Below are 18,892 nucleotides of genomic sequence, written 5' to 3'. Positions count from 1 at the left end.
TCGGGGTCTTACTGTGGGAATAGGTCAAGGCTGGGTTCCTGGCTGGTGGTCTTGGTGGACGGAGGCCACACAGGAACCCAGGGAAGGGAGGGTTTCATCTTGCTTCTCTTTATCTTGGGGGCCAGGGTATAGGCTCTTCCAGGAGGAGGGGAGGACACCCCCAGTCCCACCTCTGGCTGTGGGATACGTGGGCTTGTCCCCTTCCCTCCAGCTTCTACCCCCTAAAGCCCACCTGGAGCTCCCCTGCCCTGCCCATCAACAGCACACACTGAAGCCCCAGGTCCTGCTCTGTGCCCAGCTTTAGGGAGCCCAGGGGAGGGCCCTGTTCCCCTCCCAAGCAGAGAAGAGGGACCCCCAGGTCTGTATCAGTCAGATGATCAACGCACAGTAACCTCCCCGGAAACATTCATAAGTTTAATCCACGCCAGTAATAAAATCGCATTACATTTCTCATAAAATAAATGTTCCCATTTATATACAGAAGACAGACTGTACAGGCCCAGCCTGGCCCCAGGAGGGGTCACACACAGACGGGCAGCGGAGGAAGGGCCGTCCCTCCCATCGAGGACAGAGGAGTTCTAATCGGCAGGAGAGTGGCTGGCTGGCCAGGCGGTGGGCAGACGGGCAGACGGGCAGACAGGCAGACGGACAGATGGGCCTGGAGGCCAGGCGCTGGGCATTACTGCACCTGGGATTCAAAGGTGCCATTGAGCTGTCCCTCCTCATAGTCCATCTGACACAAGATCATGTTGTTCTTCAGGAAGAATTTGTCTCCCACACAAAATCTGGAAAATCCAAGCAGGAGAGAGAGGCCATGGAGGGGTCCCAGTGGATGGTGGGGGCTCCAGACCGGCCCCAACCCAGCCCAGGAGATGGACATGTGAGAACTGAGGTCCTGGAGAGTTTGTTCCTTCAACTTTCCAGAAGGGATCCCTTAAAGGTCTCATAGCAAACCCAGTCCTCATCCAGGCCCTGTAGTCTGGGGTGTAGGACAGACAGATGGTCAAGTCTGGGCCATAGTTGGGTCTTCCCTGGAGGGGTGGGGTTGGTGGGAAGCTGTAGGAATATCCTACCCCAGTCCCGGAGAGGGAGAAAGAGAGAGGACAAAGACACAGAAAAAGACCGAGAGAGGAGACAGGTGGAGAGAGGTTGAAATGGGGAGAAGGAAGGGGCAAAATGGTTGACTTTTCTATCCTCCTGTTGCTTTCTCCAACTTAAGAGGATGACTCAGTGAAACTCTTCCTTTGAACAGAATCTGTAGGTTTCCTGGAGCATCCTTCCAGAAAGAGGTGACCCTGTCCTACCACCTTCCCTCCCACCCAGAGAAGGCCTTGCTTTGCTACCCGCCCACACCCCCCTGCTCCGTCTTTCTAAAGTATGGGAAGATTAGGCTCTTTCCCCAAAAATGTCCCCAGGGTGGCTAGGCCTTCAGCCAGACCCCGGGGTCATAGGCTCAGTCCCAGCAGATCCCAAACCCACCACCAGGTGGCACTGCAACTTCACCAAGCCCTCTTAGCAGCCGGTCTGTCTGAGCCCCCTCCAGCGGCCGCCCTCCCCCCCCCCCCCCGCCGTGATCCCCCTAGGCCTTCCCTACAGGTCCCTCTGGACCTCATCCTCTGCGAACACTTGGAGGAGCCCCTTTCTGACATGGGGGCTCCTGAGAAAAGGGCTTGTCTCCCAGTGTTAGGCCCTCAGACAGGGCTGAGGGGTTCTGGCCCCTTAGGTCCCTGGGGCCTCCCACGGGGCTGGGACATGGTGTAAGGGTCAGAAAGTGGCTGGGCTGGACCCAGACTCACAGGAGTGAGTAGCTGTTCCCATCAGGGCATTCCCTTCCAGGCACAGGAACTCCTCACTGAAATGTAGAAACATGCACATACGTATGGCCCGGTAGACCCCTGGCACATGCACATTTGAATGTGTGCATGTTCGTACTCATTTGTCATGTGCACACAGCACATGCCTGCCTTGTACATGCACGTTTAAAAATCCACACATGCGCATGACACGATGTTCATGCACAGTAAGCACATGCATGCGTGACCCATCACACCCACACAGACGTGGTCCCTCTGAACACATACATAACAGTGCCAGAGGGCACACATCTGGCGATGGGGCTCAGACATACACGAAACACATATGCACATGCATGCTCATGACCACACGACATCTGAGCCCGTGCATGTTTGCATGTACGCACCCGCAGTGTGCTGGCCCTGCAGGCAGCCCCTGGGGTCTGCTCTAGGTCCGCACTCACCTCTGGTTGCAGAGCTGGCAAGCGAAGCAGTCGAGGTGATACACATTGTCCCGGGCCCGCATCACCATCTCGAAGGCTGGGATCAGCTTGCTGCAGGCAGCGCAGTTGCCCGTGGTGCCAAAAAGCCTGCCAGGTGTAGGGTTCAGAGGGCTCAGGGGCTGGTTAGGGTTGGGGGGCAGAGGAGCAGCCTCTACTGGGGGCCCGGCAGGTCCCTACTCCTGGGTGCTTGGCAGGTGGGCCTAGGCAAGGGCCAGAGGCTTCTGGATTCTGCTGAGAGATTGGGCTTCAGAGAAATCAGTCCAGCCACCCATGGAGGGAGTGTAGGGGCTCAGGGGCTGGGTGACACTGTCCTTCTCTGGGCTGGGCTGACATGATCCCCCTCCCAGGCTCCCACTGGGGCTGGGCTACTGGGACCCAGGGCCAGTGGAAGAACACTGGGCTGGGCCATGAGCAAGGACTCGAGTTACACAAGCATGAACTCAGGGGCAGTCCACTGGCCCTCAGGCAGGTCCTGGGTCTCTCTGAGCCTCCTTTATTTTGACTGTAAAATGGAGACTGAAGAGCATTCTTTGCAGGCTTGTTGTAGAAACTTCGGTTAAGTTCTCAGTCCTGGACCACTTAGTGAATGCCTCTACTGAGTGTGTTTGCCACGTGCCAGGCCGTGTTCTGAGGGCTATACTGAGATCAACTCATTTAATTCGACAACAACCCTATGGGGTAGTCTTTTTCAGCAACCAACTCACTGGGTGACTTGCCTAAATTCCTTTTTGCTCTTCCTGGATCTCCGCATACCCTTTTTCAAAAGGGGATTCTGGACTAGGTGATCCTGCTCAAAGATGCTTCGAAAATAAGACCAATGCCCAAAGAAAGTTCCAAGGCCATCTGGCCCAAGGCCTCTTTCACACAGGCATTCCCTTCTCCTAGCTGCTGGTTGTAGAACTCTGGGATGGGGTGCTCACTTTCTCCCCATGTAGGCCAGTCTCGGGCCGGGTATTCCAATGGTTGAAGCCCCCACCCAGGCTCCACTTTGCTTCTTTTCTGCACACTGGCTGAGCAAGTCCCAAGTGAGGAAAGGGGGCTGAGAGGCAGGCGAGAGACCCCCTAATCCCTGATTTGTCCAGCCCAAGCCCAGGTGCCTGCTGCTCAAGCTTGGCTCCATTGTTCATCAGCCTGAGCTGCCTGTTGGCTCAGATTAAGGCAGACAAAGACTGGGCCACAACATCTGCCTGCCAAGGGGGGGGCCTCACTGCCCCCAGTGGCTGCAGGGGGGCAGCCTTCAGAGAGGCCTCTCTGGGGAGGAGCCGCCCCAGGAAGCCCCACCTCCACCCCAGCCCACTGACCTACCTGGCCCCAAAGTCATTCCTTGGCCTCTGCCAGAGCCCAGAAACAATACCTTCAGCTCCAGTAGGTGGCAGGGCTCAGAATGCATGTGGGTGCTTAGACTCTGCTGAGGAGTCCATTCTACGCTGTGGCCCCTCCTGCCCAGGTCCCGGGGACCCCTAGGTTGGTATGCAAACTCTCCTCAGCCTGGGAGGTCCAACCCCCAGGGGCTGTCCGAAACCTTCTGACTTGGAGGTCATCGAGGGGGGAGTCCCCAGAAATATTCTTCCTTAGCCCCTCCTCCTAGCCTCAGCTCTTTCCTCCAGCCCAGCAAGGAGCACTGAGTCACACAGGTCCTAGATTATCGCGATACTTAAAAAACTTCTGGCTGAAGGCAGAAGTTGAATGAGAAGGTGCAGGCAGGTAAACCCTAGGCTCTTCCCGAAAGTAGCGTAGCATCTGCTGATAACTCTGCCCGCTACCATGGCCCAGACCTGAGCAGTGGGAAGTCCCCCGCGAAGCCCTTGCCTGACCTGTTAATTAATGCAATGGGCCTTCCTCGCAAGGCCCGGCCTCTGCCACCCAGCCAAATGTAGACGCTGGGTCTCAGCCAAGGCCCCCACTTTGTGGCCTCCTTCCAGCCTTGCTGATGTCATAAATGGCCTAAGGGAGGGTTAATTGGGGAGAGAGCCCCAGGGAATAGGATCTAGGTTGTAGGGGGGAGGGTGGGTTAGAGCTCCAAGGAATGCGAGCTGGGGAAGCTTTAGTCTTCATAATTAACTATTCACGGAGGGACAAACTGCTGCTTGGAGAAGGTCAGAAGCGAGAGGCTTCAGAGCTAGTTCAAACCCAGGTCTTTAAGCTCCAACATCAGTGGTCCTTCTCCCAGGGTCTGGCTACCTGCCAGATGCCCCAGGCACCCAGTTGTCTAATGCCAGGGCCCGCTGGGCAGGGGGAAGAGGAGGCAAGGAGACTTCGCCAGGCAGGAGGGGCCCAGGGAAGTCAGAGCTTGAGCACCTGGTCCTGGAAGGCCTCTGAGGTGTCTCCTCCCAGATTCCAGGGACAGGGTGGGTCAGAAGCACCTGACAAAGACAGGCAGAGCCAGGCTGGTACCCTTGGGAAACTTATCTCAGGTGTCCCATGGTCGCAAAGGCTGGTTCAGGCCCTGTGCTGGGCACTGAGCCAAGCAGCTGACGGTATAGCTCTGTCTTTGGGGCTCTGTGGACGTCCGGGGGAGCAGGGCCGGGCCAGGATGGTCGGGGATGAACACTCGGGGCCTGGGTCTAGAGGCAGGGGCAGAGCCACGCTGGGCCTGGGGTTGGGGCGGGAGGCGCACCTCAGGTAGTCGCGCCGGCACAGAATGAGGTTGGCCTTGGTGTAGAGGGTGGAGCCCACCTCGCCCAGGCGGCAGTCACAGCAGGCACACTTGAGGCAGTCCTCATGCCAGTACTTGTCCAGCGCCTTCAGCAGGTAGCGGTCCTTGATCTTGCGGTTGCAGCCCGCACAGCCCTTCTGCTTGCCTTTGGGCTGGACGGAGAGCATGGGCACGCCTGTGGATGGATGGACGACAGACAGACGGACACGGTATTGACTCTGTGGCTCCAGGGCTCGGGCCCATCCGCTCAAGGAATGGGAGCCCACTGCTTCTCCCTGTTGCCTTCTCCAGGGAGGGGGCTCCCAGTCCTCACTTGCTCCCCAGCAAGCCCCCCTCCCCGACCCTGGTCCCGGGGTCCTGTCCTTTGAGTCACACGGCACAGGCTGTTCCCCCCGCCTGCAGAGGTCCCTCCAGAAGCTGCCCTCCAGGCAGCCTGCAGAGTCCCACATCAGCTTGGCTGCACAGCACACGCGTGGCTGCAAGGCCTAGCCCCCGAGCTGTTTGTCCCCATCTGGCCACCTGCCTCCTGCACGGTCTGCTTGCCAGGAGGCCTGAACTCTCCTCATGTAGCCCCATCTGCCTGGCTCTTCCGGCAGCCCTAAGAACTGAATCTCAGAGTGGGCTTGGGTCCACTGTGACTCCCAGATCTTTTGGCTACCTCAAGACTTGCACCTGGGACCCTTTCACCCTCAATCAGCCTACAGACACTTGGTTCACTCCTGTGGAACTGTGGCAGTATCAGGAAGAGTGTGGGATGCCCCACGACACTCCCAGTGGGGAGCAGGAGCTCTGGGGGTCCCCGTGGAGTGAGCAGGGAGACAGCAGGGCCTGGCCTCCTCTGGGCTCTCCTCAGCAATGCTTCCAGCTAGATTCAAACTTCCTACCTGCCCTGGCCTGAGGCTGGGGAGGTTCTGAGTTTTTGAACCCTTGCTCCGCCCACCAGGACACAGTCTCTGAGCCATGGGGTTCCCCCCACCCCACCCCCAGGGCCCATGCATGCCTCTCAACATACAAGAAAAACTACAGAAGCTAGGAATTTCAGCATGGAGTTTACTGGAAGGAGAAGCTGAGCTCCCAGCAAGTAAGTATGTGCACTCACGCACACCCCATGCACACAGGCCTAGCATGTACGCACGTGTGTGTGTGTGCACAGAGACTCAGGCTCCTAGCCCCAGATCATGGGGGCACAAGCAGTGACCGCAGGGAGCAACAGCAAGGAGGAGGTGGGGACAGAGGTCATCCTGAGTCTGGACATCCAACACGGAGTCCTGAGGCACGACTGGGGTGAAGACTGCTTGGAGTGAAATGCAGGGAGTCTCAGAGTCGAGACCCAGGACTGGGACAGGTGTGGGGCACCTGTACAAGCTGCCTGAGAACCCCTCATGAAGACGGTGGGGGTGGGGGTGCGCCTTCCCTGACCAAGGCTCAGGAGCACAGAGGGAAGAGCCCACCCTTTCCTGCCTCCCTGGCTCTCCACCAAGCCCATGAAGTCTGCCCTCTTCCTGGCCCCGTCCTCTCCAAGGGACCCCAGCACTCTCTAGGGGACCTGGGTTCAGTTCCCACTCCCTGGTATCCCTCTTATCCTCCTATCCCTGCCTCCACCCACTGCCCTCGGCCCAGAGTTGGAGCGGCTTTCTTCCCCTTCCCTCTTCCTGGTGTCTGACCCTTCCTCAGACTTGAGAAGAGAAGCAGCCTCCAAGAGGCCTTAGCCTTAGAATCCACAGATGTCAGGCCAGAAGGGACCTCCGAGCTCTTCCAGGCAAATGCTCCAAGGAATGGTGGGGAAACTGAGGCACGGGTTTGAAGGCAAGGTCTAGTTTAAGCCACTCATTACCCAGCAGGTTCCGGGGGTCCTCCCTGCAGCTGTGCTTTGCTGCCTCTTCAGACCTCTCTTGGGGAGGGGGGCTTCTAGGGTCCAGGAGCAGGACAGGTGACAGCAGAGGGGACGCCTCACTGACTGGCAGTGGACTCTCCTTCCTCCTTCCTCCAGTCCCTGCAGGGCCTGTTAGCTGGGATGCCTGCTGCCTAATTTCCTTAATGCAGCTCTAAAGGTTAATTGGTCTGAGAGAGTGATGAGGCTGAGGATGACTGTGTCTTCAGGCCTGCCTGTGTCTCCTCTGCCAGGGTTCAGTCTGGTCACAGAGCTCTGAGGAGGCTGTGGGAGCCAGCTGGGGAGCAGGCAGCCCTGAGAGCTAAGGGAGCTCTGAAGGGTTCCTTCCAAGGCCAGACCTACAGGGTGTGGGAAAATGGGGGAGGGGTCCGGAGAGCTGGATGTGAGGAGGTCTTTGGGTCCCAGCATGGAACGACTGTCCCTGGGTCCTGTGGAGGGAATACCCAGCCAGCATAACTATAAGTACACACTCACCAACTTGCAAAATCTCAGGCCAGGTCTCTAGGATAGCCCCACCAAGGCTGGTTTTCCCCTTATGTACCTGGACAGGCAGCAGCTTGAGCCCCCCTCCCCAAGAGAGGTCTGGCATGGCTCCAGGACAGGCCGGCGGTCAGAGCTGAGGCCCCAGCACACCTAGCCAGAGCCCATGGAGTTGTGATCTGTAGCACTAGCTGGGCCTGGAACTGACAGCACCCAGGAAGGCCATGAGAAGCAAAGCCACAAGTCAGCCCAGGTCCTCTGTGCCCTGCCCATGCCTGGACTGGCTCTGGTCCACGGCAGGTCTCCATAAGGCCTGGGAACTCTGTTTCCTGGGCCCTGGAGAACTCTTAAGAAGCTACAAGGCTTCTGCCAAACAGTGTCTGATGTCCACCGACACACAGAATTCCAGCCCGGCTAAGGAGCTCCCAGAGCATATGGGGACCTTGGGCTTTCTCTGCCTAGAAAGGCTGAGGTCCTGGGAGAAGTCTGACTCACTCCTTCCTTCGTTACCGGGCACCCACACTGTGTTTGCTCTCTCATAGGGCTAGTTCAGGAGACCTGGAAACACTCCTGAAAAGGCAAGGAGGTTTAAAGGGGGCATCTCTCCTGTTCCCCAAATGGAGTGAGATGTTCCCCAGAGGGTCAAGGCTTGCCCTCGCCACCCTGCCTCCCAACCCCCACCCAGCCCGCCAGTCAGCCCTGCAGACACCTCTTCCCTCCCTCCCTCCCCTGCCTGGCTCTGGGAGCTGAGCCTCGGGCCATGCACTTTCCATTAAGGAGATAGCATCCCTTTGCTGAAGTCCATTTGGGATCCATTTTAGTGTTATCTAAAAATCAAATCTACATGGTAATCCTTTTAATGTACTCCTGACTTTAGAAAAAAAACAGCTTTGCGCTCCTTCAGGAAAGGTTTTAAAGCATTACCCAGTAATTACTACTCACCCATGAAAACACTGATATTTTACAATGGATGATGTTTGAGCCTGCCCGCACGCATGGGCACACGCTCAGACACGCGCGGGACCCAGCAAAATAAACCAGTTCACATAGCCCATGTGTTACCCCTACATCTCAGGGTGTGGGGGGGATGCCATTCGAGGGGAGGCAGGCCAAACCCCAGCCCGCCTCTATGCCAGGCAGGCTGATAGGAGGAGGAGGCAGCCTCCGGGTCTGACTCATCGGCTGCCAGACACTTACCCTCGGCTCTTTAATCTGGGGAAAAGCCAGACAGTCCCAGTGACCAGGAGGGACTGCCAGAGGTCATTCAGCTCTTCCTGTACCCACTCTCCAGCCAGGAGAGAAGCCCTTCTCTTCACTGGGACCCCCCAGGGGTCTGCCACATCAGACTCAAGTAAGTCCTCAGTAATCCCTGCCCAGCTATCCTAGGCCAAGCTGGCCCCCCCATATCAGGTATGTGAACTTCTCCAAACTGCCAAGCCCACCGGCTCCCAGTCCCCCTGATGCCTTCCTCCAGCTTGGACAGCAGGCTGAGCCCAGCTGGGGAGCACTTCTGCTACCTCCCACAAGCTCCTCCAAAGCCAGTCTTCCACCTGCCAAAGCTCACCCCACCCAGCCCTGGGTCACTCCCAGCTATGCCCTGTGCCACTGCGGCCAGTGCTGGCAACTGCAGCTGGCATCAGAGACCCCCTCCCACATGCTAGCTTGTCCTGCTTGGCACTGCGGGATCTGGTCCCTGCAGAATCCTAGAATATCCCTCTCCCACCTGCATATGGACCTGATCTGCTTCTATCCCAGCACCTTCACTTCACCACGGCTCCAGGAAGAAATGCCTTGCTCAACCCATCCCACCTGCCACCCAAAGTCAGAGTCAGCAGTGGCTGTGAGGTGCAGGGCACAGAGCTTGAAGTCAGAGAGCCTACTTTCCAGCCTGAGCACTGTCCCAAGGAGCTCGAGGGCCTGGCGCAAATCCCCCATCTTTCTGACTTGCTTCTGTGAAATGGGGAGCCAAAAAGATGGTGGCAAGGACAGAATAAGGTCACGCATACTAAGGCACAGCAGAATCTGGCTTCCAGGGGGGGACTGACATGAAAACTGGGGAGTATTCTTAATATGCGTCCCAGGATGCCCTCCCCCTGTTCTGACCCTTGTTTCCTTCAACTTTTTATCTTGACACAATTTCAGGCCTTCAGAGAAGTTGCAAAATAGAAAGAATTCCTGTCCACCTTTTGCCTAGATTCCCCAAATAGGAACATTTTACCATATTTGCTTTATCCTTCTCTATACAGCTACCTATGATTTTTTCCCTGACTCATTTGCGAGTTGGGTGCAGACAGGAAGGCTCACACTCCTAAATACTTTGATGTGTTTTTCCTAAAAGCAAGGACATTCTCTCATGTAGCCACAATACAATTAACAAAACCAGGAAATTATCCTTGATCTAACACTATTACTTGCGGACTTCATTCAGATCTGACCAATTCCCCCAATAATAGCCTTTATGGCAAACCAACATTCTGGATCCGGCATCGCTTTCACTTGTCAAGTTTAGTCTGTTTAAATGTGGAAGAATTCCCAAGCCTCTCTTTGTGTTTCAAGACGCTAGCATTTTTGAAGCGTCTAGGCCAGTTACGGAGTACGCTTCAGTTTGGGTTTGTGACGCCTTTGACGGTGTGACTTTAATTCCTCTGTGCTTCAGTTTTCTTCGTTGTCAAATGAGTATGAAAACAGTCCGCATCTCATGGAGATGCCGTGAGGAATCAGGGAGCCAGTCTCTGCGAAGTGCTCAGGACTGACGGGACCCGGCGGTCAAAGGTTAGCCCTGATCAGTGTCACTTTATCTGGCGCAGGGGAAGGGATGACCTTAGTCACAGCGCCATCTCAGGCCCCTAAAATAGTGATGATCACAAACTTCGAGGCAAATACATGGATTTGAATGTGTGACCCTGGTTAAAGTCACATAGGCGCTGGCTCGAGTCCAGCGTCACCGGAAGAACAGTCCTGTGGTTGCGGCAGACACGTGTAGGAGGAAGCAGCGCCGCCTGGCTGATGGGCAAGCAGTGGGAAGGGATCACTATGGCAGCTCAGGGCAGGCCCCCCGGGGGCCACAGGTGAGTGTTCCCTTGGCAGCTCTCGTCATCTCTGTATGTGTCTCAGTGGTGCTTCTAAAACCATCTCCACACACCGCAGCTCGGCCACCTGAGGCAGAAGCTGGGCTCCCCTGGGGCTTGTTATTCCCATTTTACCAATGAGAAAACGGAGGCCCAAGAAATGTTCCGGCCTGTCAGGGGACACATGAGTAGAATGGGATAGTGCTGGGATTTGAATCCCGGGTCCAAGCCCTGGCTTCGTCAGCTATGCTCTCAGACTGTGTGCTACGAACCTCTTGAGGTGCTTATGGATCCCAGGCAGGAGGCATTAAAACAAAGAGCGACAGAGACGCAGGACACGCCTGCAAACATGCACAGCAGCACACGGGTGCTCATGTGCAGACACGTAAACACACGTAGGTACGCCAGCTCCACGAGAGGTGGGACTGTCTGTGCTGACTCTCCCCGCGATGGTTTCATTCCACAGCCTGGCACAACCATGGCTTCTAGCAGCTGCTTGCACACACCCCTGCATCCACGCACACACCCCTGCATCTGTGCACACGTGTGATGAGCGTGTTCAGGTATTACACACACCTATGCACAAGTGGTCACAGCACCTTTACTGCCTTTTAAAACACAACATTTCCAGGTGCCTGGGTGGCTCAGTGGGTTAAGCCTCTGCCTTTGGCTCAGGTCATGATCTCAGGGTCCTGGGATCGAGCCCCACATCGGGCTCTCTGCTTGGCGGGGAACCTGCTTCCCCCTCTCTCTCTGCCTGCCTCTCTGCCGACTTGTGATCTCTCTCACTGTCAAATAAATAAATAAAATCTTTAAAAAAACAAAAAACAAAAAACCCACAACATTTCCAAAAAGTAGATGGTCACTTGAAATTGAGCTCTGATTTGAGCAAAACCCACGAGGAAGAGGCCCGGTGCCCCGTTCTCAACACCACCTTCCCAAGGAAACGGAAGAGTGGGAGCCCCTGGATTTTACCCACACAGGACCCAGGGCAGTGCTGGGGATTCTCCAGAAGGGCAGTCCCATGCTTTGCACCCACTCCAGCTGCTGCAGGTGGGGCAGGGTCTTTGGGGTCTTTGGGGATCTGGGTCATGGCCAAGCTGCAAGGTGCTTGTGCCCACGTGGGCCCACACCTGGGCCTGGAAGGGCAGAGGAGGGTCCCGAACAGAGCCAGTCAGTGGCCCCTCCGCAGTATCAGTCCTTTTTAATAAGGAAATTTGAAAGTGTAATCTAATTCCGCAGAATCTCTTTAAATCTCGTTTTTTCAGAAGTAACTTCATTTCGCACGGACACATCCAGCCTTGTGAGAAGGCCTCCATTTCACACCAGTTTTATCTCCACAATTTCTCGTCTCACTGCACTCCTATCCCAGGGCCTTGCCATGCGGCAGGCGAGGCCTGAACTAATAGCATTTCCTACTCATTTGGAATCAAAAGCCAACGAGAACAACTGTTGAAACGCGTGGCTACAGCCACCTAGAGCACGTTCATTACCACACCTCCGTGCACCCCTTTGCAGACGGCGTGCTCATTGCGTGAGAAGAGGGAGAGAAGTCAGGTTCCCGTGGCCTCCAACTCCCCGTTGGGCCAGGGGAGGGATGCTGGAGTGGTGGCCAACTCACTGGAGGACTGGTCCCTTTTGCCCTGGCACTACCCCTTAAAGAGGCTGGTGTAAGAGGCAGGTGGTGTAGACACAAAGACTGGGGGCCCTGCAGAGAGATGGCTTTGACTTGAATTCTGGCTCCATCACTTCTCAGCTCTGCCTCAATTTCCCTACCTGCTAAATGAGGACAGCCCACTTTAAAGAATTATTCTGAGGATTAAAATAATGGACAAAAAGTACAATGTATGGACATGAAGCACACTGATATAGTGGCCTAAAAAAATCAGCTAAGGGACATCTGAGTGGCTCAGTCGATTAAGTATCTGCCTTCGGGTCAGGTCATGATCCCAGGGTCCTGGGATCAAGTCCCCCATCAGGCTCCCTGCCCAGTGGAGAATCTGTTTCTCTCTCTGCCTGCTGCTCCTCCCTGCTTGTATGTTCTCTCATTCTCTCTCTCTGGCAAATAACTCTTTCTTAAAAATCAGCTAAGAAAAAGGATCTATGTCTTACGATCCAATAATTTTCTTCCTAGGTATTCCCCCACCAGAAATGACAGCATATGCCCACCAGAGGGGATGTACAAGGACGTTCAGAGCATTTTCTTCACAATGGCCACAACCTGCAAACACCACAAATGCCCATCAACAACAGTAAAATGGATAACACACTGTGGTGCGCTCACACAGTGGAATACCACACAGCCATAAAGAAGACGGATCACGGGTACACAACAACATGGAGAATCGGACAGCATAATGCTGAATGAAAGAAGCCAGCCAGACACAAAAGCTACATATGGTATAATTCTATCTCTATGCATTCCCAAACAGGCAAAACCGATCTGTGGTGAGAAATGTCAGAATAATGGTGTATGTTATCACGGGGCAAGAGGTTTGAGGAAGCCCGCTTAAGAACTGGAAATGTCCCGGTCTTGATCTGGGTGGTGTTTAAAGGGGTGCACGTAAATGCAGAAGCTCGTTGGACTGAACATTTGAGACTTGCACCTTTTACTGCATATACGTTCCACCTCCAAGAAAAAAATAAAGAACTGGGATGGACATGCCTCAGCCAAGACTTTGGAGGCCTCTCCATCAAACCCACCATTTACTCTGTACTCACAATACCCAAGATCTCAGGGAATCCTCGGATTCACTCTGACGTCCTAATGATGACCCCCATTCAACAGACGAGGAAGCAGAGGCTAGGGAGGTTCAAGTCCTTACCCAAGGTCACACAGCTAGGAGGCTGCCGGGCAGGGACTGAACCCTCTCCTGGCCAACTCTGGACTTTGGGTTCTCTCCCAGCCCACAGCCCATGGCTTCTCTGCACAGACTGGTTGGGGAAGGTTTACTGGGGCAGCGTCTGGTCCCCCAATGTGGCCTAGATGCCAGGATGATCCCGGGGTGGGGGCCAGCGGCACTCCTAGAGCAGGGCCTGGGTTAAGAACAGGAGAAATGATGGCAGGGCACAGTCCCTATGCTCCAGTGAGCCACAGGCCACTTCTGTTCCATTGGTGGTTCCGAAGGAGCTATAAGCTATAGCTGCTGTGGGACCTTGGAAGGGCTCAGAGGTAGGGCCAGAAGGGGGACAGGGACCAGAAGGGCTGTGTAGTGGCAGATGTAAGATGCCTGCATTGTAGCCTTGAGAGGGACAAAGAAGCCCTGAGATGGCACATGTCTTCACATGTCCTCAGGGAAGTGGACTGAGCTGTGAGGAGAGGACTGGGGGCTTCAGACCCAGAACCCAGTTGCTGGGTGGGGAGGGGCTCAATCAACAGCCAGGGGCTGGTGCGTGAATGAGGGAAGAGGGGAGGGAGGGGGACCTAGAACGGGGCCCAACTCAGGGTAAGAAACTGAAAGGAGGTCCAGCAATAATTGCCTTCTCTAAAGTGTTAAGTCCCTTCCTGTGTCCATAGCCCATCACAGTAGGGCTGGTGGAAACACCATGCAGTGCTGTCCCTTTATACCTGCAGCCGCTACAGTCACGTTCAACGGCAGGACGATAGCCTTTACTGCCTACTCTGTGCCGAGTGCTTTACATTTGTTAATGCTCATCTTTGTGATGACCAGGAGGTCAGAGAAATCATACAACCTGCCCCATGGCAAGCCTAGGAGCGGCCAAGTGGGGGCCTGGGACCCAGGCTGCTGGCCCTAGCCCCTTCCTGCTCTAGCTCCTTGCTCCGGCGGTATGGCATCATGTTTTCCCTAAGCACTGGGGAAAGTGAAGTTCTGCTTGGACTCAATCTGGTCGCTGTCAAAAGAAGAAAGTTCTAAACACCCCTTGCAGGCTACATCAGAGCAGGACAGGCCTCTGGGCCCAGTGCCCTCCGGAGGAGCCATTTCTTATGAGGGTGTATTTCTGCAGCAGCTTTTAGGGGATCAAACCTCTTTAGGAATGGTGTGTCCTAAAGCCTGGCCCTGCCGTGACCTTTGAGCGTCTGGAGGTGAAGGGGCTGAGCTGTCTCCACGCACATCTCACAGGCCCTCACTGTTGAGGGAAGCCAAAGCCAGCACAGGCTGGTGGCTGGTGAGGGCTTTTGGGGACCCAGTCTAGACCACGCAGGGGCACGAATGATGCCCTGGAGCAGGTGCAAATGGAAGCAGCTCCCCAGAGACACGCGGTTCTCTGCTGATCTTCGGGGCGGGGGGGACTCAGATGTCAGAAGCTGCAAGTGCTCTTTGGAGACTGTCACAGGGAATGACATAAGTTGACTGCCCAGTTGTCTGCAGGATGAGCGCAGGCCTGCTCTCCCAGCTCTCTGATTGTTTCTGTAAGGTCCCAGCCATACCTCAAAAGCAACAGGTCCAAAACAGGACTTGACCTCTCCTCCCTGAAACCTGGCCCCTTTACCCATACCCCAGGCTTCCTCTCATCATGCTAACACCATCACCCACCCAGACGCTCAGGCCAGAGACTCAGAGTCACTTCAGATCTTCTGTCATCCTCACTCCCTACTGCTGACTCCCACTTCCCAGACTGTCTCCCCTTTCCATTTCCGGAGCCACCATCATCTTTTGCCACGCTATCAGCATAGCTTCCTACCAGCCTCTCATGTCTACTGTCTACAATCCATTCTCCACACAGCAGCTACAGAAATCTTTCAGAACAAAGTAGGTCAGGTCACTGCTCAGCTTGAAACCCTTCCATAACTTCCAGTGGGCTGAGAATAACATCCACCCTCTTCAACAAGCTTATGATATCCTCATGCAGTCTGGCCCCTGCCTCCACCTCTCATAGTGTGCCCCAGTCACATTCCAGATCTCCCTCCTGCCTCAGGGCCTTTGCACATGCTGTTTCCTCACCCCTGCACACCCCCCTTCCCAGAACACCCTTCTCTGTCTCTTTGTGTGGCTGGCTCCTTCTCATCCTTGGGCTTCAGCTTAAATGTCACCTCCTCAGAGAGGCTTTCCTTGATCACCTTATTTCTTTACTGAAATGACTCCCTGGCCATTTCCTTCTGAGTTTGTAAACATAATTTGTAATTGTTTTAGGTTTTTTGTTTTTTGTTTTTGTGTGCGTGTGTGTGATTGTACTTAAGACAATGATCGTTCTCTTTCGTAAGAATGAAAGTGCCCTGAGGGCCTATTTTTGGAGTCCGGTCTTATTCACCACTGTGTCTCCAGCACTTAGCTGTATAGAAATCACTTCTTAACTATTAGTTCAGTTAATGAATAGACTGAGCAGAATCTATCCGGATATTATTGGTAAGAGTCTGCTGGCTAGAGGGGGCTGATGCAGACAGCAGGCTTCCTGGAGATGGGAACCTCAGTCTGGCTTGTTGCTGGCCCATGCCACAGATCGCTAGGCATCTACAGCTCTGTGTCTCCACCAAAGCAGGACCAACTGTGGCAGTGTCTAGGACCTACCATCCTCAATCTGGAATTACGAGAGGTCCAGCCCAAGGCTCCAACTGAGAAATGACAGCTCTTTTGCAAATATAAGCCCTCTATCCCTTAGATCAAGGGGCAGCAATCCTCTTCTTCAACCCCTGCAGACCCATGAGGAATGAAGTCCCCCTCTGAATGTCCCCTTGCACATACATACACCATTCCAACCCTCAGCGGGTAGAGGGAGAGCCCCAAAGTTCAATCATCTGTGTAACCTCAGCGGCTCAGGCTTCCCCTTTGTGCTTGTGACCTAGACACCCCTCTTCCCCTGGCACAGACCAAGCCTCCCCTACTCCCCACCTGAGGCTCCTTTGGGCTTAGGGATGTGACCCCTCCCTCCTCCCAGCCAAGTCTGAGCCTCTGGGGGCCAGTGGGAAGAAAAAGCCCCTGAAGGTTACTACAGAAGAACCCCAGGCACAAGCCTTTCCCATCTGTAGCCTCCACCAAACCCTATCCTGTCCTGGGCTACTGGAGCAAGCCCCCAGGTCCCTCAACAGGATGCTGCTTGGAGCCACACAGCTGTAGGAAATCAGCAGGGAAGCGTCTGGAAGCTGTGTTCCCCAGACAGCAACTCAGCTGCTCCCTAGGCACCCGCAAAGCCCACGTCACCCATCTAATGAAACAGGGCTCCCAAGGGGCCTGCAATCTCCGCAGAGGAGGAGGAGGGCACGGACTCTCAGACGAGTCTCAATTTCACAGCATCAGGGACGTGAGCACCAACGCGCTGAACCAGAAAACGAGAGTCTGGCAGGAGCTGCAGACACACCGTGAGCGCCAGGGGATCAGAGATTAGGGCCCTTCAAAATCAATTTTGAATTCAAACTTTTAAATGTGTTCTCCAGACACAAGGAGGGGACCCTCCAGGCAGGCTCAGCCTAGCCAGATGCCGGGTTCTGCTTCCTTCTGGAAGCATCCAGAACTTATCTGCTAGCCACAGGCTGGCTGAGGGAAGGGAGGACAAAGGGCAAGGAGGGAGACTCCAGTGCCTGCCCCCAGAGGCCACAAGGACAGGAGCCCCTTTGGCTCTTGCGGACCGAGCACTGCCTATGGGGTGCCCTCTTGAGGCTTCCTGTTGAGACCCTGGGGGCTGCCCCACCCTCCTTTGTAGAACTGGATGAGAGCCACCAAAGGCAAGGCCTATGTGGGCCAGATGCCTGTCCACCTCCCGGCCTGGCTGAGGAGGCTCACGGGGAGGAGCCAGTGGAGGAAGCCATTTAGGAGAAGACATTGGGAGTCGGACGGGCAGGGTTTGTATATTAGACCAGCCACAGGGCCCTAGAGAGATCTTGGTTCAGAAGTGGATGCCCCTTCTAGAAACCGGCTGGGAGAAAGCTTGCTGTGAGTGTGAGGGTTCTGGAGAGCAGGCCTGTGAAGTCAGAGTGCTTGGCAGCCCCCAGAGTGAAGGGAAAGAAAACATTCTGCGTGCCGGTCGGTAGGGCAAGCTGGCTGCCAGGCCACACCATCCAAGGCATGGTGTCTGCTGTCGAGGAGCTGACAATCGTGCTGTCAACAGACAGACCATGTGTGGAGCACTGGGTACCGTTCTGGGCCCACACGGGGAGATGGACAGGGACACACAGGGCAGCAGACCTCACCAGGCAGCTGAGCAGAACAGACTGCTCAGCCAAACCCCGGAGAAGGGTCCGGGCCCATTGTAGGAAGGCCTTGGGGGCTTGGGCCAGCAGCAGGTGCTCCTGCCTGGGTCCCTGCTCAGACCCATTTTTTCCTCCAAGTGTATGATTGACACACCACTGCTGCCTTCTCCATCTCTGCATGGAGAAGCAGGTCCACAACAAGCCTCTCTGGCCCCAATGACCTCACAGCTCCCCGGTTCTCTGAATCTCAGGCCTGAATCTCCTCCTTTAAGCCATGCTCCTGAGACGTAAACACGAGTGACTGTGAACTCCTCTTCAGTTGAGAGGCGTCAGAAGGGATGGTGAAGCCTTCGGCTCACAGAGACCTCCCAGGGGGCCCCTTTTGGAACGAGGAGCAAAGGAAAGGGCTGGGGTTGCCAGACCACATAAGGGAGATGCAGCCAGGGCTTGCCACCCCTCCCACCCCCTAGCCCCGGGGTGGGGCTGCCAGCTCGGCAAGGAGATTACAACATGGGCCTGGGTAATGCTCCTTTTAGTTACAGCATAAACTGCAGCAATAAAGCGTACCTGGGGAATGTTTAGAGAAAGCACTAATGATTTCTTCCCCAGTGGTTAATAAATTCACTTCCAGATCAATTTGTTCGCGATAGAGCCCGGCGAGCGGAACCCGCGCGGCGGGCACAGCCGAGTGTGTCTTTTTCAGTATAAATGATTTATTACGATGATTAGCGGCACATAAACAATTTAAAATACAACGCTAATTAGTTTGGGGAAGAAAGGAGGGGAAAAGCCACCCTGCCTCTCTACCCATTATGTTCTACTTCCCTAAGTGTGTACTTTTTAATTAAATCCAAATGTCACAATAAATTTAAAGTGTTTTATTACCACTCGGGGTAAGAAAGGCAGTCATGCAGGCCCCCCTCTCAGGCGTCTATGGGCCCGGCTGGGGGAGAGGAATGGGGGCACAAGCAGGCCTGTCTACACGCTCTCCTCTAGGCTGGAGCTCTTTCACGAGTCCCCTGGAAACCCCTCCTGGTTTCTGGCAGCCCCAGGCTGGGGAAGGCCAGGCCTGCCGGGGAGACTGCCCACCTCTCGCCTTCCTGGCCAGCCCAGATGATGCCTCCTCCCTTAGCACTGGTCCCGACCCACCCAGCCACTTCTCCACAGCCTGGCAATTCTCTGTGCCCTCTTCACGCTCTCCACCTATGATAAGTGTGCAGGTAACACCTTCTGCCTTCCTGGCGGCGCGCTTGTCCCTTCATATACAGCATCTCAGCACATTCCCCAGTGCAAGGAGTCGCAATTACGATTTCAGTTTTACAGATGGGGAAACTGAGGCTCACAGAGGTGGAGCGATTTAGCCAAAGACACCCAGCTACAAAGTGGACTTTTGCTGAGTCCTTATTCCTACAGCACA

At 55.1% G+C, this 18,892-nt stretch overlaps 1 protein-coding gene across 3 annotated transcripts in view; it reads right to left on the bottom strand.

The window, feature by feature from the left end:
• Window positions 1-403: 403 nt before the first annotated feature.
• Window positions 404-18,892, bottom strand: part of LMO1 (LIM domain only 1) — a 40,179-nt gene continuing 21,690 nt past the window's right edge. For 2 of the 3 annotated variants that reach the window (XM_046016349.1, XM_046016347.1), the window contains 3 exons: window positions 4,914-5,127; window positions 2,258-2,383; window positions 404-785 (listed from right to left, as the gene is read on the bottom strand). In XM_046016349.1, the coding sequence (XP_045872305.1) occupies window positions 680-785; window positions 2,258-2,383; window positions 4,914-5,127 (446 nt within the window). In that variant the 3' untranslated portion in view covers window positions 404-679. Of the gene's footprint in view, window positions 786-1,796; window positions 1,853-2,257; window positions 2,384-4,913; window positions 5,128-18,892 lie in introns of all 3 variants that reach the window. The other variant, XM_046016350.1, reaches the window with a different exon arrangement.

This window comes from Meles meles, chromosome 8 (genome assembly GCF_922984935.1).
Source record: "Meles meles chromosome 8, mMelMel3.1 paternal haplotype, whole genome shotgun sequence".
Lineage (NCBI taxonomy): Eukaryota > Metazoa > Chordata > Mammalia > Carnivora > Mustelidae > Meles > Meles meles.
Note: the sequence above shows the minus strand (reverse complement) of the source record. Positions and strands in the feature narration are given on the sequence as shown.